At 42.1% G+C, this 26263-nt stretch overlaps 1 protein-coding gene across 2 annotated transcripts; it reads right to left on the bottom strand.

Moving 5' to 3' along the window:
• Positions 1–205: 205 nt before the first annotated feature.
• Positions 206–19112, bottom strand: ATP6AP1L (ATPase H+ transporting accessory protein 1 like). 2 transcript variants are annotated; one of them, XM_033164364.1, is made up of 7 exons: positions 18937–19112; positions 12791–12831; positions 11564–11625; positions 9684–9916; positions 7537–7587; positions 6831–7074; positions 206–1676 (listed from the first exon to the last, which is right to left on the bottom strand). In XM_033164364.1, the coding sequence occupies exons 1-7, from the start codon at positions 19029–19031 to the stop codon at positions 1374–1376; spliced, it is 1029 nt and encodes a 342-aa protein (XP_033020255.1). In that variant the 5' UTR covers positions 19032–19112; the 3' UTR covers positions 206–1373. The 2 variants fall into 2 exon arrangements, with proteins under 2 accessions (XP_033020255.1, XP_033020256.1); XM_033164365.1 differs by lacking the exon at positions 18937–19112 and having other exon boundaries at positions 11538–11625; positions 12791–12808.
• Positions 19113–26263: the final 7151 nt, after the last annotated feature.

The raw sequence follows: 26263 nt of genomic DNA, 5'->3' as shown, positions 1-26263 counted from the left end.
TGAAGGGGTGTTTATTCAGTGTTTTCAAAGCCTTCATTATGAAATGCGATTTGCAAAGGTTTGTAAATGAGTGGCGAAGACAAGGGCTTTACTTTTACAGTATCAGAGCTAATCTTCGTTACATTAATTTCTTCCTTCCCGCTGACATCTTTCTTTTACCTTGTTCTCAATGACACCTTTTTTTAAATTAATGCCAACAGTCTGATATCCTTTGATCATTTATCAGAGAAGTCATGTAGTAAAAAACATTTAGCTAAGTATTAGAATGGAACATCAAAAAAGAAAGTGCTGATAACTTAATTGAGATACAACAGAAGTGAGAAATTTGCTCAGTGCTGAGGGCACCCTTGGAAAAGCATCACAAGATAAAGAGATCCACGGCAAATCTGCATAACACTGAGATGTAACTGACACAATTTGCATAACATCTTTAGAAGCAGCACATCATTTGCTGATTAGCAGAAATATCACTTTTCTATAATGCAAACAGGTACAATAATAGGTACGCATCATTTGGCAGCTGATCAGCAATTAACATGTTCTGTTACATCGAAATTGGAGTCATATGTATGTTGCAGAAAGTGCTCACTGGGGCACTTAAGATAAACCTTCCCCAAGCTGATTCCCTCCCACCGTTTTGGACTACAAGTAACTACTTGACCATTGCTGGGAATGATGGGAAATGTAGTCCAAAACATTTGGAGGGCCTCCAAGTTAGGGATGTCTGCATTAGATCAAGTGCAGCTGTTTCCTTCTGCCCAAAGATTGGTGCCATTTCAGCACCAGAGAATCTCTGTTCATCAGCCTCTAAGTAGGGCAGGTCATTTCGCTTCATGCAAAACTGTAGTTCAGTCTTCCCATGTCATGGCAAAAAGAAAAAGAAAAAAAAGAGCAGAGTCTTCGCTTGCTAGTTTCTGAAGAAGCTTGATCAAGCTTCAATTTTTGCTATGCACCTTCGGCTGGGATGTTTTCCTCTCATTTGGGGTGGAAGTCTTGGCAGTTTTTGAAGTGTCATAAGTTCCCATTTTGTTAGCCGAGTGTTCTGGGCATCTAGATTCCATACACTAAATATGAAGGGTCTAAAATGTTCCTGACCATGAGACTGTCACTTCTAAAACCATGCTCTTTACTTACGCTATTGGAAACACAATGTAAATTGGTGTTATTTTGATTTGCTTCTGAATTTCTGAGAAATTAGGACACACACTGTTGTAGCACTTCCACGTTTTTCCCCCTTTACAACCATGTGGACTAGAAATCTTGTTTTAAATCAAAGTTGAGATGCTCAAAATTCTAACATGAGTCCACATGATGCAAAAGTTCCTCAGGAATAGTATGCTGCCTAACCATGGAAAACAAAAAAACAACAACTGCTAAATATAGATTTTTGAGTACTGTTGACTTCTAAGTTCATATACTTCAATCCCATTGTTTCTCAGGGGTTCTTTTTCATCTACCGTATCAATATCTTTCATCTGTGGGAAGTAAGCAGGAGAAGCTTTGCATTCATAATGCCTGTCAAGGGATTTCAAGTGTATCAGCATGTGGAGAGCATAGGCCAGAACTAGAAGCAAAATCAGAGACATCACCAGGCCCATCAGAATTGCTGGCGGGAACATAGATGCACAGTCTTTGGCATAAGCAAACTGCCCGTCTTCAATGTTGAATCCTTGAATCTGTTGAAAGAATAAAATGGTGTGGATTAAAAATTCCTCTCTCTCCAGGCTAAAGGCATGTCATTATTTTCTCCCCATTGCTAAATTGGATCATCTTAAAGGATGGTCCTGGTTGCAGGTGGGCGAAGAAGAAGAAGAAGAAGAAGAAGAAGAAGAGAAGAAGAGTTTGGATTTGATACCCCGCTTTATCACTACCCGAAGGAGTCTCAAAGCGGCTAACATTCTCCTTTCCCTTCCTCCCCCACAACAAACACTCTGTGAGGTGAGTGGGGCTGAGAGACTTCAAAAAAGTGTGACTAGTCCAAGGTCACCCAGCAGCTGCATGTGGAGGAGTGGGGAAGCGAACCCGGTTCACCAGATTACGAGTCCACTGCTCTTAACCACTACACCACACTGGCTCTGGCGTGGGGGGAGTGATGCCCTTTACCCCAGAGTGGCACCACGATCACCCCAGGCCTCTTTTGGCTAATTGCAATTGAGTGGGGTGATTGTATAAAAGCGGCAGTGTGATGTGGGCTGAGCACCTGCTTCATGCTGCTGAACACCCGCCCACCCTTCCTTTTGTTTTAGGTGCCTCCTGGCCTTGCTTTGGACTTTGGTTGGCCGCCTGTCTTGGGATGGGTAGGAATTTTTCCATTTGGCAAATTGGCACAGGCCACTTGGTTTTCGCCTACCTCTTAGCAATCGTCACAACTTTGTAAGGTTAGGCGGTTAGGCATTGGTTTATTGATGTGGGGGGGGAGGGGAGGTCGGCCATCGCCTGCCTCTCCATGTTCAAGGGTATTCCGTTAAAGGAATCTGGGGCCTGGATCAAGTCCGCTTGAGGGGCCAGGGCCATGCCAGGCCTCTGGGAACACCGAGGAGAGCTGCAGGTGGGTTCCCCCGATGTGGCTCCCTTTTTGGTGGTATACCCTTCCTGACTCCCTACAAGGTGGGCAGGAGTCAGTTACAGTTTATTGGCAATGCCTAAGCCAATACCGCTCACGTATGCTGTAATCAATAAAGTTGTGGCCTAATTTTTGCCCATTAACCTTAAGCCAAAATCTGTGTCTGTATGAATAAGTTCTTCTGGGGGGCTGGCTTGAGGGCCTTGACACGCAATCAAGATTCTTGAACATCAATTGTTGTAATTCAGTGTAAACCTGGCTTTAAAATGTACTATTTCATTGTTGTCTGCTACCAAGGCAACCCATAATCAACTGATTTGTTGAGGTAGACCTGTTTATACAGATATAGACATAAAGGTTTGCAGAATTTGCTTGTGCTGATGCTGCGGGTGATGCAGAAGTCCATATATCTCAGGCTCAGGCTATAACTCTCAGAATGCAACATCCTTCTTTGACGTTCTTACTCAGCTCTGATTTTAACCTGAGCTGTGGAAGAATACCTCCCACCTGATGTTTGTTTAGTGCCCTGGGGAAACCACATTTCCCAAGGCCCCTACCAGGTGTGGCTGACAGGACTCCACAGGTAGGGGTCCTGTCAATGTTTTGGTTACGGTGAGTGGGAGGAGGCATGGCAGTGGGGAGCTCAGCACGGTGCAAGCAGGGCACAGAGAGCATCAGGTGTGTTCTGCTGATGCACCTGCATCATGCCGAGTTCCCTGCTGCTTTCCCCCTTCTCCTCTCAACAACCAGAAGTGGCACACAGTGTTGGCAAGGCAGGAGAGCAATGCAATTCCGCCCAGGTTGCCCTGCCTATGGAAAACAGAGCTAGGGCTCAGATGCCTCCTTCTCTACCTCTGGAGCAGTCCAGGACGAAAGGAGAGAGACAACAGTTGCACACAAGATGCCACAACAATAACTACCAAGTAAGAGAATTGGCGAGATCACATGGGGGCTGCAAGTTATTAATATGTTTGGAACTTTGGGGGAAATAGGTCTTTCTCCCCACTAGGGATGGGATGCTCACCCATCTACAGTTATTTTAAGGGCCTTTAGAATTGCAATTAAGCAGCACTTATTGTTCCATGTACAGCATTTTTGGAGTTCTATCCTTATCTCCCTGTGACTTGTCACCTGTCCTACCCCCTTGTCTACCAGAAAGAATCTCTGAATACTGTAGTGGTTGCCAACCTTTTCAAAATGAGCACCACAAGTCAAGTCCAGATCTGAGTTTATATAACAGTGTCCTCTACAAAACATACATAGGCCCTTCTCCAATCTGCTGAGCCAAGGGAGCATTGCAACACATGACTCTGTGCCACAGATCCTGCTGCTCTTGTCCAGAAGTGCTATGAAATATCTTGAATCATTCATCCAAGTTATTACAGGGGCTCAATAATGTCCCCTTCCCAATCTACATTGCTCATGACTCTTCCGCTGATCCCCAAACTATACATGAAAATAGCCCAGTGAGCCACAGAACCAGGAGGTTAATTTTATCAAACCAAGTTAGGATTGGAGGAGTCAAAACAGCAGAAACTCCCACTATACCTGGATTGAAGTGAGTGTGTATGCTATACATGCTGAGAAAGAGAAAGGCAGGAACTCTAGAAAAACCCATTCCAGAGGTAGAGATGATTCTGTATTTATCTGAGGGGCGTCATGTCAGTTCACCTACAGTAGACACTGGGTAATGGGCCTGTGCATAAGAAGAGTTTGCTGGATCAGGCCAATGACCTATCTAATCCAGCATCCTGTTCTCACACTGGCCAGCCAGATGCCAATGGAAAGTCTGCGAGCAGGACATGAGCACAACAACCCAAGGTGTGTAGACTGCTCTTCCATCAAACACAGAAGAATCAGGAGCCCAGCAGCCAGTTTCTAAGTAAAAATTCTCTCCAGGAAGAAATTTATTCAAAGGAAATCTAAAGACCGAGTTTAACATCTGGAAGACATACTAGAATTAGATATTTAGATGGTATCAAACATTTGAAAAAAACACACATTGTAATTAGATATCAACAGTCTGTTTTCAGATTTGTCAGGTTATAAGTCCTTGTGGCTTTTGTATAAGACTTTATATATTCTTCTCAGAACTTTGATGACTAATATATGATAAAGAATGTATAAGTGACTTGGAGATTATTGTGTGACACCAACGTGTTGCATATATTATACTGGATTACTACGTGTATCAGCAGCACAAGTACATTTTTTCAGTAACATGTAAAAATAAGCAAGGAAAAAAGACTCTCTCCCCAAAAGCCTAATCAGTTTAAGATTTTAAATATTCTCATGTAAAAATGTTGAGTTATATATTTAAAATCAAAACCATGGGAATACCAGATAGGGAATCACCTGAGGATATGACTATCCTGACACAGAAGCTGCCACCTGACCTTTTTTCCAGAAGGTAAACTCCCCCACAGTGTTCTGTGATCAAAAACAGATGATAGATGTCTAGACTCCAGCACCCACCATGCAGATGAGTAAAAGCCTCAGGACAGAACTTGAGGCTGTTGAGAATCTCAGCTACACATTTCAACTGCAACTTCAAAGGAAGGAGGCTGGCTCGTTCCACATCCCACAAGAAGGGGAGACACAAGGGGAGATTCCTTGGTGGCTAAATTGTCTCTTTTGGAGTGAGCAGTTAGCCTTGCCCTCTCGCCCTTTCCTCTGAGCCTCATAAGGAGATAAGAGTCAGTAGCAGCCATTATATCCTCTCCTTAGCTGACCTCAGCAACTGACCCAAGAGTGATCTTGTCACTGAACTGTGGAAGGCAGAGCAATCAGGGATCTACCGGTATATCCACATAAAACAAGGCAATGAGAGGAAGGCTCAAACTAGACATTTTATTAAATGTGCATTTGTCACCAGAAATAGCAACATGCTATTGCTTCCTCCCATCCCACATGGGGGGAGAGAGAGAGAGAAATGGTGGTGCCACGACATGTATTTTCCCACCTAAATATTGCATTAAAAGGAGTGAAAGATAAATGTGAAGCTGTCATTTTCAGTGACAAATGCACTGTGTTTAGCTATCCATGGGATGTGATTCTAGACATACTTCCTAAGCCCTGTTAAACATAGTAGGCCTCACTGCTACTCAGTTAAAATGCTTAGGATTATTCTGTAAGTCAGGTTAAATATAGGCACTCAGATTTATGTGGTTTCTGGATCACTTCTCATTTCCAGGGAATCACAAGTGGGGAGAGGGCTGTTGTGTCCTGCATTTGGGCTTCCCAAAGGCATCTGCTTGGGCACTGTGATGCTGAACTAAATGGGCCTCTGGCCTGATCCAGCAGGCTCTTCTTATGTTCCCCCACGAAGTTGACGGGCAGATATTTGGGGATGCAGAGCATAGTCCTGCATGAAGATTTTCCAAACGTCATAGAAAGTATTATTGCTTTGCACATGAAGCCCAAGCGGAGTCATCAACAAACGTCTATTCAACACGGGTAGTAAGACTGTGGCCCTCCTGATGTTGTTGCACTTCAACCATCATCCCCAACCAGCATAGCCAATGATCGGGTCATGTACAATGGGAACTGTAGTCCGGCGACACCTGAACCCTGTCTTGCAAGCTGCTCCAAAATTATCCCATAGACAAATGAATCAACCCTAAACAATATTATGGTTACAGTCCTAAACACATTTCCTAGAGAGTCCCATTGAACATAACTAAGAAAAAGTTCCTGAATTTTTGTTTTTCTCCTCCCTCCTAACCCTTTTTCCTTTTGTGCCATGTATTTAAGATTCTAAACTTGAAGGCAGGGACTCTTCTTATCATTGGCATTTGTAATCCTTTTGATTGGGGGATAAAAATGCTTTACAACATATAAATATATATACTGGTGTGTGTGTGGGTGTGTGTGGGTGTGTGTGGGTGTATATATATATATATATATATATATATATATATATATATATATCAACATAATGAGAATTACTTCTGAGTAAATATGCTTACAATTGTACTGCATGCCATATAACGAAGGTGAAACTACATTCTTTCCTGTTCAAACCCTACTTTTTCACTTATACCTTGAAATCCCTGTAATCTGCTTTCAGTAGATCATTAAGCTTTCTTGCTGCCACCATGCACATCAGGGGCAGGAACTTGAGTCCGTCAAACACCGTTGGACTCCAGCTCCCATCAGCCCCAGCCAGCATGGCCAATGGTCAGGGAATATGGGAGTTGTAGTCCATTAACACCTGGGGGACCACAGGTTGACCACATGTACTTGCTTTGGTTTTTCCTCATATTACCTGAAAGTCAATAAAAGTGACTTCCCAGAGCTTGGCTGCATCATTTGTGGAGCTGGGCGTCAGGAGCGCATCATACCTCTGCAAGTTGCTAACATGTTCACAGTGATAGGAGTAGCTCGCTGGTGCATGTATTTGTGTCGCATTGAACGTTGCTTGTACAGAATGGTTGTAAATGAGTTGGATTCTATGTAAGGTAAACCAGTTTTGAATGGACAGCTTGTAATAACTGTTGGTCAGCATGAATCTGGGAGAGGAGGAATCAGAGAAATAAAAGAAACAGAGTCATAGATGCAACAGATCTCGCTGTTTCCTTCCATTGCTTTTTACCAAGGGGAAATACCCAATTGTGGGGTCAGGCAAAAACCTCTTTGCATTGCCAGTCAATTGAGGACAGAATTTTGCTACTCATAAAATTCACATTTGGGGCTATCAACACCAAGCACATTGCCAGTCAAAGTTAAATACTTCTAAGCCGCATTCACGTCAACGAGAAAGAGTTAGACACATGGTTAACTCTCCTACAGAAATGAATGGAATTGTATTTTAAGGTAGTGTTTTATGACAGCATTTTCCTCCATTATAGGACTATCTAAAAGGCATTAAAGCCTCCAGTTTGCTTAGTGATAAGCAAACAGTTCAAACAGGCTTTAATATAAGATGTTTCCTGATCCAGGGGAAAAAAATGAATTCATGTTTGAAGACATACCTGATGACAAATCCCTTCAAATTGTCAATGTCACCAAAATTAAGTGAAAGCCTATGACAAAAAAGAACAATGTCAGCTTAGATCCATAAATGTGAAAAAGAAGAAAGAAGAAATGTACAGTAGCTAAACTGTATTATTCAAGCCAGAGATTGCCAACCATTTTGGACCAGTGGGCACATTTTGAGTTTTGAGGAAGTGCTGTAGGCCCTAGTGCCGGATTTGGGCGCCTGGAATAACACAACATGACTGACATGGGGGCATGACATAACACAAAATTAGAGAGATTCCTTGCTGGTCCTGATTGTGGAGGTCACACAATACTGATCCCTCACAAGCACGCACTGTGATGCTGCTGCTTTCTAGTCACAACAGGGAACATTCCCTACTAGTACCAGGAGAAACATGCAAGGGGGTGACACTGCAGTCACTGCCTCACATACATGCACACACTCCCAGCACACATACAGAGACACAGGCAGCTCTCTCACACTCAACACTCACACGCCTCATATGTACACAGCTCTCCCCCCCCCCCCGTGCATCTCTCCCTCTCCCATACACACAGACCATATAGTCATACCTCCCTCACACAAACACTGCTGACTCCCTCTCACAGACAGCAGCATAACATGCCCCTTCCCCCCCTCTCCTCTCACACACAGGCCACACATACCTCTCCCTCTCTGTCCCCAATGCATCTCTCTGCCTTTTACCTACAAATTTATAATATTTTGGGGGGTGAGGATTTTCCCTCGTTTTGTGGAGGGGTGAGGGGGGTGCAAAGTTAAACACTGAAAAGGTGAAGCAGGCTAATAATGAGAATTGAGCCTGTATGTTTTGCCTCATTTATCAGGTTCTACAAATGCAAAAAAAAAAAAGCATGAAAGCTGAAAATCTGAGGATTATGGTGCGTGGAGACAGCAAAGAACCCTTTTGCCGGTGCTATGGCACCCACAGGGACAAGGTTGGCAACACTTCCCTCAAGCTAACTTGCTGGGGGGGGGGTTCATCTCGTAACATACAGCCCTGGGGGTTTGCGCAGGACAGTAAAATATAAAAACTGAGGCAATTCCATAAACCCACAGGCTCAAAGTGATCATAAATAAATTGAACCTATTTAAAACTTCCAACCATCCACATAATCACAATTTAAACAGCCATTAACAAAACCAGCAAACCATAGAGGCTATAAATTAACAACCAAATATCAATGTATGTTGCAAGTCTGTTCCTCTCTCTCTTGTGGCAACCTTCCATACTCCTGCAAAGGAGACACTTGGAGGATGGCCAAGGAACCAGGTGTGTTCAAACTGAGAGATTCTGGTCAATGGCCATCAGCTGAAGAAGCTCGTCCCGGAAGAGAACTGTGACTAGCCTAAATTTATTGAGATCTTCCAAATCCAATGAAGGATTTGGAAGGATTGCACCACCACCTTACTAAGGGAGCTGGGAATCATGCTCTTTCTTAGGCCACAATACACATACATTTAAAGCACTACGATAACACTTTCAACAGTCATGGCCTTCTCCCTCAAGTAATTATGGGAGTGGTAGTTTGTTAAAGCTGCTGAGAATTGTTAGGAGATCCCTATTCCCCTCACAGAGCTACAATTCCCAGAGTGGTTTGAAAATTGATCCCTATTCCCAGGGAACTCTGGAATCTGTAGTATAATTAGCCTCTTCTTGCTTCAGTTTCCCTGTTTCCCCAAACCAACATTTCCTCACCTACCCTTCCCTCAGGTTCCAGTTTTTCAATCCACTGCCTAGCTGTGCATCCTTCCTTCAGATATCTTGGCTCATGGCTCTCAGATCTTCCTCTCACCTACATCTTGGATGCTTTCCCCAGTCCACCCAGCATGCACAACAAACCTATTTCTTTCTGTCTCTTGGCCCTGTGTGAAGTGTTCATCTCAGATGAACTGGCAGGTTTACCTTTCTCACAGAAGCTGGACTGCAAATACCTGTATTAACTTTATAGCCTGAGCAATAGGGATGTTGGTGAACATTTCAAGCCATCGAAACTGCTCAGCCACGTAGCATCACAGGCTGTACCGATACAAAGACAATACTACCGGTATGTGGATGTTTCTAAATTTGCTTCAATTGTACACCAGGCATGAGCAACTCATGAACACAGTAGGTCTTACATTGCATTTTCTTCACTGCAGTTTGAATCTGCAACATCCACGGTGGCATGAACACCAAATGTCTTGTCTGTTAGGTCCAGCTGTGTGTGATTCTGAAACCTAATCATGATCCTTCTAGCCCAAAAAAGAATACAATGGCTTCCATTGACTGTGATGTTGACAGGGCTGTAGTGAGTGTGGATGACAGACTCTCTCTCTGAACTCTCTTTGCTGCTTCCATTGTAATTCACAATCTGCATATAATCAAGGAAGAGTTCAGAGTTAGCAGGTCTGCCTTTGCAATGTAACAATAATACCAATAGCAGCATGCAAATTATCTTTGAATCTTTAAGCCAAATGCAGTCCCCGTTATTTCAGCATAAAGCATTTCACCATAAAGGGTTTGTGGAGTATGCTGAAAAGCAGTAATTTAGTTTCCCTACTCCCAATGCAAGGCTCAGTGTAAAGCAGAGACTTGTAGGTGGGTAGGTTTGAAACACAAAAGTTCAAATCCTGGCTGAGGCATAAAAGCTCACCAGACAGTTTTAAAAACTGGCTTCCAGGATTCTGCATGGATAAAATGGGATATACGTTGTTAGTACTGTGCAACAGAAATGCTAAAATAATAATCCTCAGGTGAGCTCCTAATATGAGCATAGCAAAGCATACCTGACACACATTAACAATTCAGGGACAGCCAATGTGGAGCTCCAAAGATGGGACTACTACTCCCATCATCCCTGGCTGCTGGCCATACTGGCTGCAGCTGATGGAAGTTGTAGTCCATAACATCTGGAAGGCACCAGATTAACTATTCCCTGCTTTTCCAGATGACATTCCAACTGCAGATCAGCTAAAGTGGACAATTTATGTGATATGAAGGACATGAGTTTTTCCCCTACTCACCATTATGCAAGAATATCTCTTAGTTCATTAAAAATACTTCTGTGAAACTCATTGTGCCATGGTAAAAGTCAGATTAGGAGTTCAACAAATGTAGAAAATAGAAATGTAGAAAGTAAGCAAGCAATTGTAATTACATTTTTGTGGAAGTGTGGTGGTGTGAAAAGAAAATCTGCTTATCTTTCTTGTCTAGATCCAAACAAAACTATTTGCTTGTCCACTTAGGGAATAGATTCTCAAACTGAGGCCTAAAAGCTATCAGTGGTTTTGTGGGAACTTGGAAGACAAGATATCAAATCTTAGGTCAGCAGTGAGTAACAGAGAAAACATGGCATTAATGACTTCGAGGGCAGAAAACTGACATAAGGAAATGAATCACGGTAGATTCTTTTTCAGGAGCAGCCGAACACAGGTACAAACAACTTGTGCACAGGTGCAAGATAACATGTGAACACCCCCTAATTGTTCAAGTACGTAGCTCAGATATTTGCAGACTTGTAAGTTTTGAGGAAATACAAAACTGGTTCTGAGAATTAGTATAATTTTTTTTGTAGGGTCACTGAAACAGGTACCTTGCATTTTTAGGAAGTAAGCAATGTGTTATCCAAGCAAAGTCCACACCAAGATTACAAACTCAGAGGCTGCACCAAAATTATGCATTCTGCCCCAATATTTGCAACTAAGATCTTAATGTCTCTTGATTATACAGCATTGCCTTTGCAGTCAATGGAAACTGTACCAGAGTAAAAGTTGGTCTAATCAAACAGAACTTACAAGATGCCAAACACTTTTCAAAATATATCCGAAACCTTGATTTTTTATTTTGATTTTTTGCTCCATGGTTGAAAAAGATAACAGCTTTCCAATACACAAACTACATATTCCACTGAAAAAAAAAATCAGACCAGCTTAACAGCTACCCTATAGAATTCAGAAGAAAAGTATGGTTATGTGCATCATGGAAGAACTTACAATCCAGTTTCCTGGTACCTCCATACCTGTGCAAATGCTATTTGTTGTAAATTAAGTTTTGGCTTCACACTGCCATCATATCGTCGGCCTGAAGAAGAAGAAATAAAAATATTTGTTGTCTATAGGCTGGGACACCTTTCAACAACATACATTACTTAATGAAAAAAAAAAGAATACCACTTCCTATTCTACAATTCTCTCATTAAAATTTAATTCTAACACTACAGAGTTGTATTCATATAAGTTTTATTCAGACCCATTGAAAATAATGAACATGGCGAACATATCTACTCCGAGTAAAAGTTAGCTGAATACCACCCATCATTTTTTTATTATGACTACCCTTTTCATAATATGCCACAAACTGAATTTTGGGTAGAATAGGAAGTACATGTATGTACCTCTTCTTTCTTGAGAAAGAACAGCTAATCAAAACTGGGCCTTTTAATGATTCTGGGACTTTCTCCAAGGTGCAGCCAAGCAAGCAGGTGCTCATAAACATCTTGAGATGCTCTCCCTCCTGTTCAATCTTCCCTGTCATTCTCAGGCTATAGCACTGCGCACCCTTTGCTTAGCTACCTGTACTTCTAGACATACCTGGTCCCACCCACAGGAAGAGGAAAGGGTATATTTACAATGCAGTAAGAACACAGTGTTCCAGTGTGGTCAGTACTGAATGGGAGGCTTTAGTCATCTTGTTTGTTTGTTTGTATATCCTATTTCTAGACTGTCCATCAATTAAAGTTCACTGGGTGATTTCCAAAAGTCAACCAATACAGTAAAATCAATAAAATAATATCAAAAAGGGTGTCATAAAAACTCAGAATCAGCTTAGAAACAGGCCGGCATAAAAATTTATATATACAGTATATACCGGTATATATATATTTAAAACCGTAAGCACACAAAAAACCCAGCAAAGGCAAAGCAATTTGCGTTTTGATATACATCAAAGAAAGAAACTTTGGCAGGAGGGGGGGGGGAGGTTGGATTTTTTTTTTCCTAAGTTTGGGTTTTGGAACATAATTTAGGTGTCAGAGCAGACCATAGCCAGGGCACCACCACTGAGAATGCCCGTTTTATGCAAAGGAAAGACTCTTGTCAGAGAACTAAAGCCACACAACGTCCTAAATCCTTGGCCAGGTTCTCATATGGACAAAAAGCTTCCATACATTTTTAAAAAAATCATAAATTGTATACAGTGACCAAGAACACTGGTGCCACTTCATTCAAAAGGAAGTTGAAAACCTTACCATTTCTTTGTAGCAAGTCTTGGTCAGAGAATGCAAAGAAACTGCAACAAAGCAGACACACAAAACAGTAAATCAGCACTATTCTCTCAACTTCTGGACCATACCGGTACTTGTGCTGGGGGAGATCAGTGTTTAGCTAAAGCAGAGCTGCAAGATAACCTGAAAAACAATGCATTTATTAAATGCAAATGAAATCTCAAAGGCCACGGAAAACACAGCCTTAACTAGCCACCATGTTGTCCATTCTGTGGCTATAGCTAGTAGGTCCATTTTCTTGCACCTTGGGATGCCTTCTTGCAGACACTCACTATGATCCACTCTCTCCTTGCAGTGTTCAGAAAACCCCACTGTTCTAGGCTCCTTTTTCCAACTGGGAATTTCATTAGCGTGAGTAGTTTCTGAGCTCTGGGCCCAGTACTGCGCCTAAGATTTCAGATAAAAACTATAGAGTGGAAAACTGCCTCCCCACTCCCAGCTATTCTCTGAAAACTAGAGAAGAGACCCTCTTAAGAATATTAGGGGGGTAGGCAGGGGAAAGACTAGACCATGTGAAAAATGAACATAATGTTTTAGCTGCAGTTCATTCATTTTCAGCTTTGTATTCCTGTTATTAAAAAAGTGCGCCTAGACTTACCGTTGTTGCATCCATAACCTAGGTTTATGGTGCCATTTAGCTCCTAGCTTTCATATCTCAGTTTCTAACACTGTCTCCTTGGTACATCCTAACTACTGGAATATCCATCATTTGCTTTCAGAACAATAGGCCTAAGAACCTCTGGGAAGGCACTCCAGCGACAGGGCGTAGCTAGCTGCTCCAGCACCTGGAGTGGCAGGGGAGGGGCAAGCTGCCCACGGGGGCAGGGAGAGCTGCCCACGGAGTCCACCTGGTGGAGACAAGCCCCATGCTGCCGTTTCGGGCCGCACCCCCCTTCCTATGCCCCTGCCCAGAGATCCTCAAAAGGATGTGGCAGAGGCAAAGCCTCTTCGCCCTGGCACATCCTTTTGAGGATTGCCGTGGAAGGGGGGGTCCGGTCCGTCCCTGAAGATATTGGGGGGCCTTGCCCCCCCAAGACTCCCTAGATGTCACCTCGTAGGTGCTTACGTCCTATCTGAGTGTTTCCCAGAAGAGGCATCTGGTTGGCCAGTGTGAAAACAGGATGCTGGACTAAATGGGCAATTGGACATGTGCAGGTGGCTCTTCTTGTGCCCTTTTGATTTAATATTAATGTCATAAAAATAGAAGATGACAAAAGCCTGAGGGATCTGACAATATTCTGTAGTCCTGCTGATTTTTTTTTTTTTAATTCACCAATACCCTTCACATCAACACTTCTTGGTAGTTAGTGAGTGCCCATGTTTTAGACAGATAACACATAACAGGAGAGATAAAGAAAGCTGCAAAATGTGCCAGGGGCAAAATTAATATGATTAATTGCATCTGTCTAGAAATGTGAGATAAGAGGACATAGCCAGGCCATATGGTTTAGAGGAGCACCTGGAGAATTGCACTTCTAGCACAGCTGCTGTGAAGGCCCTTCGTGTGATGTTTGGAACGAAACGAAGGTTTATGTCACATTTGAAAAGTTCGTCTCAGAAGGAGCCTAATTGGTGTGAAACATCAATTCACAGCAAGAAGGTGGATATGCTTGTTTAGACGCCCAGCGAGGCGTATGGCGTGTCCCTGAGCAGTTGCTATGAGATGCTGGTTTAGAATCTGACACTTATGGGAGGTTGCCTTCTGCCTCCCAGAAAACCACCAGAAAATGAAACCGTGTTTCACGCCAAAGTAACAAGATTCTACTCTCAGCAGGAAAACATCCACAAAGTGCTAAATGTGCACTCCCCAATGAAATATGCATAACTCTGCTAGAAACCTGGTGGCAAGAGTAATCTGTGAGCCTCTGCAGAATGCCACAGACTGACAGATACAAACAGCGAGCTTCCCACTCCTCTAGGGAAGCAGGTGGTGTTTGTCACAAAGAGGCCTCTGCCTAGGATGGTTATTTGCTTCCTTGCGATTTGCAGACTGTCCTCGTCGCCGTTGTATCTAGGAAACCGTGACACACTCTTTGCATGCTGGCATAGTTCCATGGGCTTGTGTGAATGTCTTGCAATGCGTTAACACGGCCTAGGATTCATTCTGTGTGTTCTGTAGATTTCCCATAACAACACATCTAAGGGATACAATACATGTTATGTGACGTTTAAAGTAACTTTTCCAGGCACATTTTTTTTCTGTTTTAATTAATTAAGCACACACTGGAGGCTATAATTAAGAACAAAGGAAGAACAGGTGGAGAAGAGGCGCTTAATGTTATCCTGACCACTGTTTTTCTTGTCAAAATCATCTTCTCAAACTGCTTTTCCATTGCAGTGTAAAACATATAGGTATAGGTAGAAAAGCAACTGGGGTTGAGTAATTTTAAGATGAAACAGAGATGGCAACCCCCTGCCCTTCCAACCACTCCTGACTGCCATCTCCCTGGGCTGCTTTTCATTTTCTCATTTTATTTTTAAGAGCCATTTGTTGGGGGGTAAAGTTACATGTACCGGTAACTCCATGTAGCACATAAAAGCACATTTTCCTCCCACAAAGAATTCTGGGCACTGTAGTTTAAGGGTTGCAACTTGCTGGGAATTGGAACTCTGTGAGGGGTCAACTACAGTGTCCAGAATTCTTTGAGGGAAGGCATGTGCTTCAAATGTGCTGGAAAGGTATAGTGCATGCACAGCCCAAGTTTGGCTCTGAAACAAAGTTCCCTAACATTGAGCACAGCAATTTGCCCTCCTTGCCATGGTGAGAAGGGAGCCAGACCCTGGCAAGCAAGATGGCCTTAGAGTTGGAGCTACAGGCAATGTAAAACCGACATTTCTCACCTTCCCCATTCAGGTCAGAGCTGGAGATATGAGATGGGTAGGGACACAAATAAAATATATACATACCTAGCCTATATATCAATTATATCCTTTCATAGATTGCCATTGCCTGTGGCATCTGTGTCTATATTGTGAGTCGAAACAAAATAGAAAATTCTTTCCAGTAGCACCTTAGAGACCAACTGAGTTTGTTCTTGGTATGAGCTTTCGTGTGCATGCACACTTCTTCAGATATTGTGAGTGTTCTATATTGTCTCTGGTCAAATTGTTTTCTGACATTTTCATTGTATTTCAAACTGAACCCTGAAAAGACAAACCAGGATCCCATCTACTTAATTTCATCTCTCCACTGACTTGTATGAAGCTAGAAGCAGCAGTTGCTACTGGCTCCCCACTCAGTGAGGCTATTCCCCTTCTTCATGACCTTTGTACAGTTATAACATTTCTGACATTTGATCAGAGTTGATGCCACAGTAGGGAAAGTCAATTCAGTTGTTTCGCAGAACTAGTAATCTGCACACAGCCCATGATCCATGTGTTATATAATTTGGGCCTTCAAGCAAAATGCAACCTGGATGTAAACATAGCAATACTAGGCCCATTATATCATTTAATACCTGTGCGCTGGTTATTTCATCTATTCCAGATCTGTCACTAGCAGAACTGAAATTGGCTTAGCTCTAATGAATGGCACTGGAACAGCTAATCACTAAGTAATGCCCAATTACGTAAGATTATATGTATAAAAGAGTATAAGTGCCTACTTATCAGATGGCATTATCCATCAACAAGATAACAAAAATCTGGTTTGCTTATTGGAAAAAAGGTCATGCAAGAGGATAGAGTTTGTTAGCAACGAACTTGTTAATTAATATGACTGAATCACAGATGATCCAGGGCTATGATATTGCAAAAAAGGGCATGATAAGGACTTGTATGTTGTTTAATATAACAGTAGGTTATTTTATTTTTATTTTGAATTATGTGTTTTTAAAAACCTTACTGGGCTCAGTACAATTGCGTTTAAGTGAATATCACAATTAAGATGGTAGAATATAAGCGTGGTGTGCAAATCACGCCAGGTTCAGTTCCCAGGCACTTCCAGGCACGTCCAGTTTAAAAGGATCAAACAGCAGGTGATGTGAAAGATCTGAGACCCTGGAGAGCCACTGCCAGTCAAAGTAGACAGTAATAGGTTATATGGGGAAATAGGAAGGAACCTGCTTTATACCAAGTCCCATGTTCCCACGGGGATGTGCATCCCAATGCTCATGCATATCCAATCAGCAGCAAGCAGAAGGCTGTGTAGTTGTGGTAATCTATCTGCACATTGGAATAGATTACCCTCATGGTCGCTTCCAACTCTACAATTCTATGTTTCTATGATAATTCTGTTTGTCTATTTGGACTCATGCAGGACAGATGGAATTCAGGCAAGCCAATTCTCTACACTCACAACGTGCAAACATTTTTCATCTGAAGCAACCTTAGTAGTGCAGACAATGAGATATATAAGAATACGTGTTTTATATGCATGCTGTTGTATATTCTTATACAACAGCAATAATTTCAGCCTCTTCCCTGAAGGACCTCCTGCTTTTTATTTCCAGGTGTAAGTTTCCCCAGTGACTTTGGCACTAAATCAAGAATCACACCCTTTGGCAAACTCCAGAGTCAAAGAGAACCCTGCTTTCCAAACAGTGCAGATCACATTCAAGACATACAGTATATAGATATATTTTCCACAAATATTTTTCTTGAAAGTTGATAGGCACAACACAGTAGATACAATATATTCAGGAGACCATCACTGACACGCATCCATTTATGAAGTTCTGATTTGATAACTCTAAACCACTTTCAATGTTTTGTTTTGTATACAATCAAGAGGTATATAAATGGTTTGAAATAAAATAAATAATTTCAACAGACACTTAATTGAAAAAGGCCCTTTACTCTTACAAGGAACTTTGTCTTGCTTATGAGCTCAGCTCCTGCAAGGTTTAACTTGCTTTCCTAACTCCTTTATCTTTGCTTTTTGCAGAAATTTAACATACATTGAAAGATAATGCAAACTTTAAAATAGTATCAAGTAAAACTGCTAGTTAAGTACCTCCTACTTACTAGTTAATGGTTGAGGAATGAACATGTCAGGTTTAAAAATCACCACCACCTCAAAATTATGTTGCATGCCTGTTAAACCAAGCATATGACCATGCTTTCATCAACATAAAATCAGACATCTGGAGCCAACTTGTGAACTGACCCTGTAAAAGTTTTTTTTAAAAAAAATCAGTTCTTTGAAAGTTACATCACCTACTCCGTGACGTGCAACACTCCTTAATTGGGAATCTACCATCATCAGAGCAAACAACTTAAATGTTACAGTACATTTTAATTCATCAGTTAACTGAGCCACAGATCTCTTAATACAAGCTTAAGCAAATCACCACATGCCCCTGTTACCCTAAATGCACAGATTTCATCAGTAGTTGTGTGATCCTCATCAGTGTTTTCTGACCTGTATGTGTTAAGTGTATTAGTGGCTGCAAGACAAAATACTTAGAATTCAGTTTAGCTATTTCCCCCTTTATGATTATTTCTCTTTGTTGCCTCCCTCAAGTCGACTCCCAACACCTGCTGAAATGTCTGAGATCCATTTATACTGCACAAATGAAACAGTGTGTTACAGGTTCACAGCGATGAAAACAGGAGTGCTTAGATTAGGCTGATTCTTCTTCTTTGTATAAAGCTCAAACTGCATCTACATTCATACAATAAGCTTCCTTTTGTTTGTTTTTCATTTAAAAAAGGCCATCGACAATGTGTTCTGCAAGCATGTTTTACACCTACGCTGTTTTATTTATATCTCTGCTACTAACACTTCAGAAGGAAGGTGAAGTCACAAAAGCAGAGAGAAATGCAAAAAGAGACTCATCTCTCATCTTCAAGCTTCAGCTATAAAATCACATGAAAGAGGATCCCGTTAATGTGCAACTGACAACACAGTTTCTCAAGAGGAGTCCCACTGAAGTTCATAAGCCTGCTTTTACGGAACCAGCTTACAGAATCTTTAAAAGCTGAAACAATTTGCTTTTGCATTAATTTCGCATTTTTAAAAAAAATATGTGGTTTTTTTTGGGTGGGGGGGGAGGAAACCAACCACCTTGTAAATGTAAAATACAAGGTATGTTTACGGTCTCCCATGCACAAACAACATTAATTCAGCTACACCCGTGCTATTTACAAATATTCACAAAACGACTTACCTCCTCTCCATCCTTCCAAATATTTGGTCCACAGAGGCTGAGAATCCTACACAGAAAAAGAGAACTAAAAGCCTAAAGGTGGTGTTGCTTTCCATTGAGAAATGAATCGGTCCCTCCAGACCGAGCACATCTGTTCATGTGTAGCAACGAAAGCTGAGCCAGTAGTCTCAGGAACCATGTGATGGATAGTACAGCCAACCAATGGGAAGCAGCATCTGAGGCCACATGGGCTACTCTGTACTCTCTATACATAGTAAGAGGCTGTCCTGAGCTGTCTTTCTCTATTGAATAGAGCCAGCTTTATTTTATGACTTACAATTCATGCCAGCGAGGGGGGAGACGCAACTGAAAACTTGAGAAAACAGAGCATTAAGAAGCGTCTTTTGACAAGTGCGCTTCCGTGCTAAAGCTCCCTAAATGAAGATAAGACTGCAGTTAGGGATGGGGCGGCAGATATCCTTTGAAATTCACAGTTCTCCGAATTTTTGCGACGCAGTTTTCAAAGCAAATACTGCGCACAAAAATGCACATATTCGTGAAAAAATGTACCAAAAATGCATTCTACTAGAAGAAAGTGCTTGCAAAAACGTGCTCGTTTAAATTGCATAGAAAAATGTGTGTAGTGGGAGAAATGTACACTAAAATGCTGACACAGTCTTGCGAGAACCTTTTTTTAAAAAACTTGATTTTAAAAAAATCACAGTGATGTGGAAATATGAAGGACTGAACTTTAAATTCGGGAAATGTGGAGGAGGAGGGTTAATGGCAGAGCAGAATTTGAACCCAAGTCTCTCTCATTTTGCCCAGCACCACCACCACTCTGGATCTCTATCGCTAATGGTTGGAAGGGAGGGTGGGCTAAACCGCCTACCTGCCTTCCCAACACCAGATTCACTGCTGGTTAACAAGAAGGGAAAGGGGCAAGGAGGAGGAGCAGGTTGGTATGGTGCAGGGGCTGTGGTGGAACCAATCTCTCTGCCACCTCACCCTTTCACTGCCAGTAACTACCTGTAGCAGTAACCCCAGCATTAGGAAATCAGGTAAGCAGCACAGCCCCCCCCCCCCACTGCCTGCTGGTGCAAAATGTAGCTTTGTGTGGAGTAATGCATGAAAGTTTGAAACATCTGGGCAGCACGTATTGAAACAGGGACCTGCAGCAAGCAGACGTGTAATGATCAAGGACTCTCAAGAGTTATAGGCTCCAGTGTCCTTTATTACTGTGTAAACTGTCTGCTCTCTGCTCTCCGTTCATTTGCCCTTTCTCATTATTTCAGTCCTTGCTCATAAAATCCTAAATCCAAAGAACGGAAGCAGAATAAGTTGAGCAAAATAAATCCATCTACATTTGCATTGGCATATGATGTGAATCTTTACCCTTGCCCTTGACACCTGAGATATATAAAGATGTTAGGAGCCACCCCATTATTCTGATTAACTGTTTTAATTGATCGTAATACTGTCTTATTATGTTTCTCCACCCTGTGAACTTAGGGTAAAGGGTGGAAGAGGAGCAGAGGTGGATTTTGAGGAGTGTGACCGCTTCTGTAATACTGGGAACAAAGCCTCAGGGGAACAACAGTAGACTGGAACTTTAATTTAGAATAGAGCATGAGAAGGTGGACAATTTTTGGCATCACACAGGGTGCTACTGAAATTTGAGATCCCAAGGTCTGCCACTGGGAGGAGGAGGAGGAGGATAGTAATAATAGTAATGATGATGATGATGATGATGTATTAGTCAGGTTCATCTGCTACAATAAAAATAACGAAGAGTCCCGCGACATCTTAAAGTTTAATAAATTTATTTGGATTGCAAAATTTGGATGAAAGAATTTAGTTGTTCTTTGGGTCCAATGTGTATGCAGCCCTGAATATATGCTGCCTTTATTGCTTACTAGCTAATGTCATATACCTACTGATGTGATCATGTGAAGAAATGACCGATTAAGGAGGCCAGTCAAATGCAACCTAGATATAGGATTAAGCAGGGGGTTTAGCATCTGCAGCCATTAGGCTTTGGGATTTACCATCTTTAATTATTTTTTTCCTTGAGTGATACAGAGAGTATGCGATAATCTCCAAATCCTTCTCCAGCCCGTATGCGTCCTGGTCACTTTTCATTTGACAGGAAACCCAAATGCAGGTCTTACAACAAAAGCCCAGCCTAACGAAACAAAGAGAGGAATCATACCAATGGCTGGAGTGCATTGGCAGAAAACACACCCTTTTTTTTTTTTGAAAAAAAGAAACCACAGTAAAACATTTGTTTGTGGAGATAAATATAGATCAGAAATGGGACTGGGGTGGGGGTGGGGTGAAATTTCAATTGATGTAAACAGACAGGACTGAAATTATTTCAACACACCTTATTGAGGGAATAAAAAAAGGGCTGGAAGAGACTTTAGAAGCATTCAAAAGACATTAATTCATATGTGGCATCAACATTTTAACCTCTATAATTATAGGGGGGGGAACTGCTGAAAAGAAGCTTTTTTCTGCTACAAGTCTTCTAGAGAGCATTAAAAAAAATGATATTGAGTACAAAAACATGAGGACTGTAGGCTTGTGAGAACCTGATCTCCCCACTGCCAGCTGAGTGGGATTTGAACCCTCTAAGGAAAAGAACATTTTATAAGCTCAGAGACTGCCATATTCTTACTAGTCATATGTTCCACTGAAAACAGGCCCCAGGGCTAACTCCCATGAATCCTAAAAAGGTAAAGGTAAAGGACCCCTGACAGTTAAGTCCAGTCGCAGATGACTCTGGGGTTGCGGCGCTCATCTTGCTTTACAGACCGAGGGAGCCGACATTTGTCCACAGACAGTTTTTCCGGGTCATGTGGCCAGCATGACTAAGCTGCTTCTGGCGAAACCAGAGCAGCGCACGGAAATGCCGTTTACCTTCCTGCCGGAGCGGTACTTATTTATCTACTTGCACTGGTATGCTTTCGAACTGCTAGGTTAGCAGGAGCTGGGACCGAGCAACAGGAGCTCACCCCGTCGCAGGCATTTGAACTGCCAACCTTCTGATTGGCAAGCCCAAGAGGCTCAGTCAGTAGTTTAGACCACAGCACCACCCATGTCCCAGGTCCCAAGGATCCTAGAACTTCATTTATGCCCTCTCTCTTAAATTTTCTGGGGCCATCAATCCAGAAATGAAAACATTTCCAACAAAAACCTCTCTTCCATACATGAATGCTTCAGTGACCAAAGATGCAAACACTTGCAAGTTTTACCCTTTTATCTATCAGCACATTTTCACAGCTTCACTGTTCTTTTTAAAATTCCCACATCTGTCTCCTTCTTTGTCAGAAGACAAGACCTTGGGAAAAGAAAAATTACTAATAACTAAGTAGGCGAGATGTAAGTTGTCAGCAGTAACCAGGCCAAAAATGTACGCTGACCGTCCTTCAGATTCTGCAACTGAATGTGTTATCATTAGAAAAGGTATTTGGTTTTAAACTTGCAAAAAGGATGTTGCCAATCGCATGCCGCAACGATCATCAAAATCCGCTTTCCAGATGCAAGCTTGAGTCCAGCCATTTTTAGGAGCCTCCTTGAAATCCAAATAAAGACAAGTGGACTCCAGCATGGTAAGCAATTTGGGAACTGCTGTGTGGGCATTTCTTCACCAACTAGCATTGTGCAGAAAAATGAGCTGTAATGCAGCCATCATCTCAAAGCAAAAACAAGAGATGGGTTGATAAGGTTAGGCTGGCCTTTTCCTGCTAGCATTTTAAGCTTAAAGGAGCACATCAGTAGAAGTCTTGCCTTTACAGAACTGAGTGCGCAGCTACCATCCAACATAAGAAGAACTCTGCTGGATCAGGCCAATGACCCATCCAGCCCAACATCCTGTCCTCACCGTGGACAGTCAGATGCCCATGTGAAGCCCACAAACAGGATTTCCGTTCTCCCCACTGGTGAGTCCTCCAAAAAACAGTAATGAGGCATACTGCCTCTAACAGCACAGTCATCATGGCTAGTAGCCATGGCCTGATCTTCCACGAATTTATCTAAACCTCTTTTAAAGCCATCACTGCATATTGTGGAAACAAATTCCATCGTTTAACTATGCACTGTGCGAAGATGTCCTCTCCTTTGTCTGTCTTGAGTTGACCAACATTCACCGAATGTACACACACTACACCTTGAAATCACATTCAAAGTCCACTTTTCCCCCCCTTCAGGTGAATTCTGGGCACTGTAGTTTAAGAGTTGGTGGGAACAGTAGCTCTGTGAGGGTATTATTTGAAGGAAAGAATATATTTTTGGAAGTGCTTTAAAGTTACAGTGTGCATGTTTCACAGATTCACCTTGCTTTCTAGTATTATGGAAGAGAAACACTTTTTTTCTATCCACTTTCCCCACTTCATGCATAATTTTATACACCTCTACCAAGTCGTCTTACTCACCTCTTAACTAAAAAACCTGAAATGCTGCTGTATTTCCTCATAGGAGAGTTGCTCCTGCCCATTGAACATTATGGTTGCCCTTTTCCTGCTCTACAATAGCCTTCTTGAGGTGAGGCAGCCAGAACCGTACCAAATGTCACCTCACCATAGATTAGTTATATAATGAAACTCTGATATTGGCAGTTTTATTTTCAATCCCTTTCTTAATAAGCCTTAACATGGAATATGACTTTTTAAAGCTGCTGCTGCATGCTGGGTCAACATCTTCGAGTTATCCACGATGACCTCAAGGTCTTACTTCGGGTCAGTCACCACCAGATCTCCCATTGTTGCCCTGCATCCAATGGCTGGTATTCAGCACCCATGAGGTAGCCAATGTGGTGCCTAACAGATATTATTATTATTATTATTATTATTATTATTATTATTATTATTTGTATACCGGCCTATACCCGGAGGACTCAGGCCAGTTCACAGAATAAAATCAAAATATAAAACCACAAAATACATAATCAAATAAAAAACAACAAAATACCCCCCCCCCCCCAAAAAAAACACATCTTAAAAGGGCATAGGATGTCAATCAAATCAACCAAAGGCCTGGTTAAAAAGGAAGATTTTCACCTGGCGCCTAAAGGTGTATAATGAAGGCACCAGGAGAAGTTTCCTGGGGAGAGCATTCAACAGACAGGGGGCCACTGCAGAGAAGGCCCATTCTCATGTTGCCAGGGTTTGAGTAGGTTCATATGGAAAGAGGCGGTCCCTGTTGGTTCTTAACTCCCATTATGCTGGCTGGGGCTGATGAGAGTTCTGGTCCAATAATATCTGAAAGTAGTTTACTCATTGTCTGAGCCTGGAGGTGTCACAGAGCCATAATGGTGACGCAGCAGCGTACCTCACACCAACAGGTTCAATATGGAGGCTCTTCGCAATGGTAAATGACCCACCTCTTCTTCTTTTCTTTTGTCTTGCTGACATCTCTTTGCCTACCCACCTGAAATCCTCTTGCCTGGCATCAGCCAAGAATGTTTACAGTAAAACCATGTAGCTGGCTAGTGTGAAATTCCACAACTTTTACCGGTAAATATTAAAAAGAAAAGCATAGGCAGGGAAGGTAGTATCTTCTTAGATCCTCCCTGACAGAAAACTGTTTAGTGAACAACACTGCTATTTGAACAGGATGTGAAAGATACAGAATGGTTAGGCAGTATTGCTTCTTTGCTCCCCTAACAGAGGCAGCCAATGTCCCAATCCTCTCTGGTTTTACACATTCGGCAAGAAGTCAGAACATGTTGCACAACTTAGAAAACCTTGTGTCGACCAGGATTACATAAACGTTGATGAAGACCTGAAGACACCAGCTGCGCTGCCTAATCCAGGGAATGGCAACGGCCCCAGGTTTTATGGTTTTCAGCATGGATAATTCATACATGCGACTAGCACCTCCTCAGGCAAGCAGAGGTGAGAAAAGCTCTGAACAGAGAAAGCTGGTAACACATCAGGACTGAAGATCCCTTCATGCTAAACACTCTGTGAAGTGCAATAGCCTTCACACATCACAGCTGCTGAACACGAAACAGGTACACGTCTTTTTAATGTGGCTGTCATTTTTCATACCCACACATCTATGCCATACTTACTGAATCAGTTTTGGGGGCACACTACAAAGCCATCACACCTCCAATATTCCCCCCCCCCTTCTTGACAGAATATTGTTTTCTGACCACTTGTGTTTCCATAAGTAGCCATAAAATACTGTTAGGTCAGTTCCTGGTGTTGTGACTTACATAGATACATACAGCACAATCCTAACAATTTCTACTCAGAGGTAAGTTCTATTGAAAGACAGGTTTTTCCAAGTACTACCTGAAGCTGAGAGATTGGAACTGGGACCTTTGGCATGCCAAGCACAAGCTCTTTCCCCTTGTTTTAAAAATTATTTCTGGCCCCCCATTGCAGGGTGGAGAAAAATTTAAACCAGCCCACAAGCTACCTGAGCCAAGAACAAATAGAGTAAATGTGTCTCTGAGCAAACATAAACAGTCTTAAACAATGGAAAACAGCCTAAGTAAATCTGGGGGTGTTTTAAGGAAAGCAGGGCTTAAACCAGCAATCTAATAATACTAGTATTTGATCAAAATCAGTACTTAAAAAACCCAGAACACAACCCATCCTAACGGAAGTACTGTATGAAAAGATTGGCATAGGGAGCAATATAACACCGTTACACCCATTCCCCAGCTGGCACGCGCACACCCGTGTGTCCCTCTTCCCCTCTGATCACTCCCTCTCATCTGGTTCTTGAGTTATAATGCGTAGGCCCTTAAGAGCTTAGGGAACAGCATAGAACAAGTACGACGTTCCCAACCATAACAAAGCTTTCTAAATGTTATATTCTACTATGAAACAAGCATTTTGTAGGCATAATCTATATACAATTGAGAAAAAAGCCGAGCAAAATTCCCTAAGTTTGAGCTAAATAGCACACTCAGACGTAGCTATTTGTCCAAATCTTAAACCTGTTCAGGATCTCCCTCCTCCCCCCTACTACCGAGGGAACAGTTCCATTTGACAAAATAAAATAAAAAATTCCTTCCAGTAGCACCTAGAGGCCAACTAAGTTTGTTCTTGGTATGAGCTTTCGTGTGCATGCACACTTCGAAAGCTCATACCAAGAACAAACTTAGTTGGTCTCAAAGGTGCTACTGGAAGGAATTTTGTTTGTTTGTTTTGTTTTGACTATGGCAGACCAACACGGCTACCTACCTGTAACTACCCTGTTTCTCCTAAAATAAGACATAGCCATAAAATAAGCCATAGCAGGATTTCTATGCATTTGCGAAATATAAGCCGTTCCCCAAAAATAAGCCATACCCCGAAAATAAGCCATAGTGACGTGGTACCTCCCATTA

The sequence above is a fragment of the Lacerta agilis genome, chromosome 11 (genome assembly GCF_009819535.1).
Source record: "Lacerta agilis isolate rLacAgi1 chromosome 11, rLacAgi1.pri, whole genome shotgun sequence".
Lineage (NCBI taxonomy): Eukaryota > Metazoa > Chordata > Lepidosauria > Squamata > Lacertidae > Lacerta > Lacerta agilis.
This window is presented reverse-complemented; position numbering and strand designations above follow the sequence as displayed.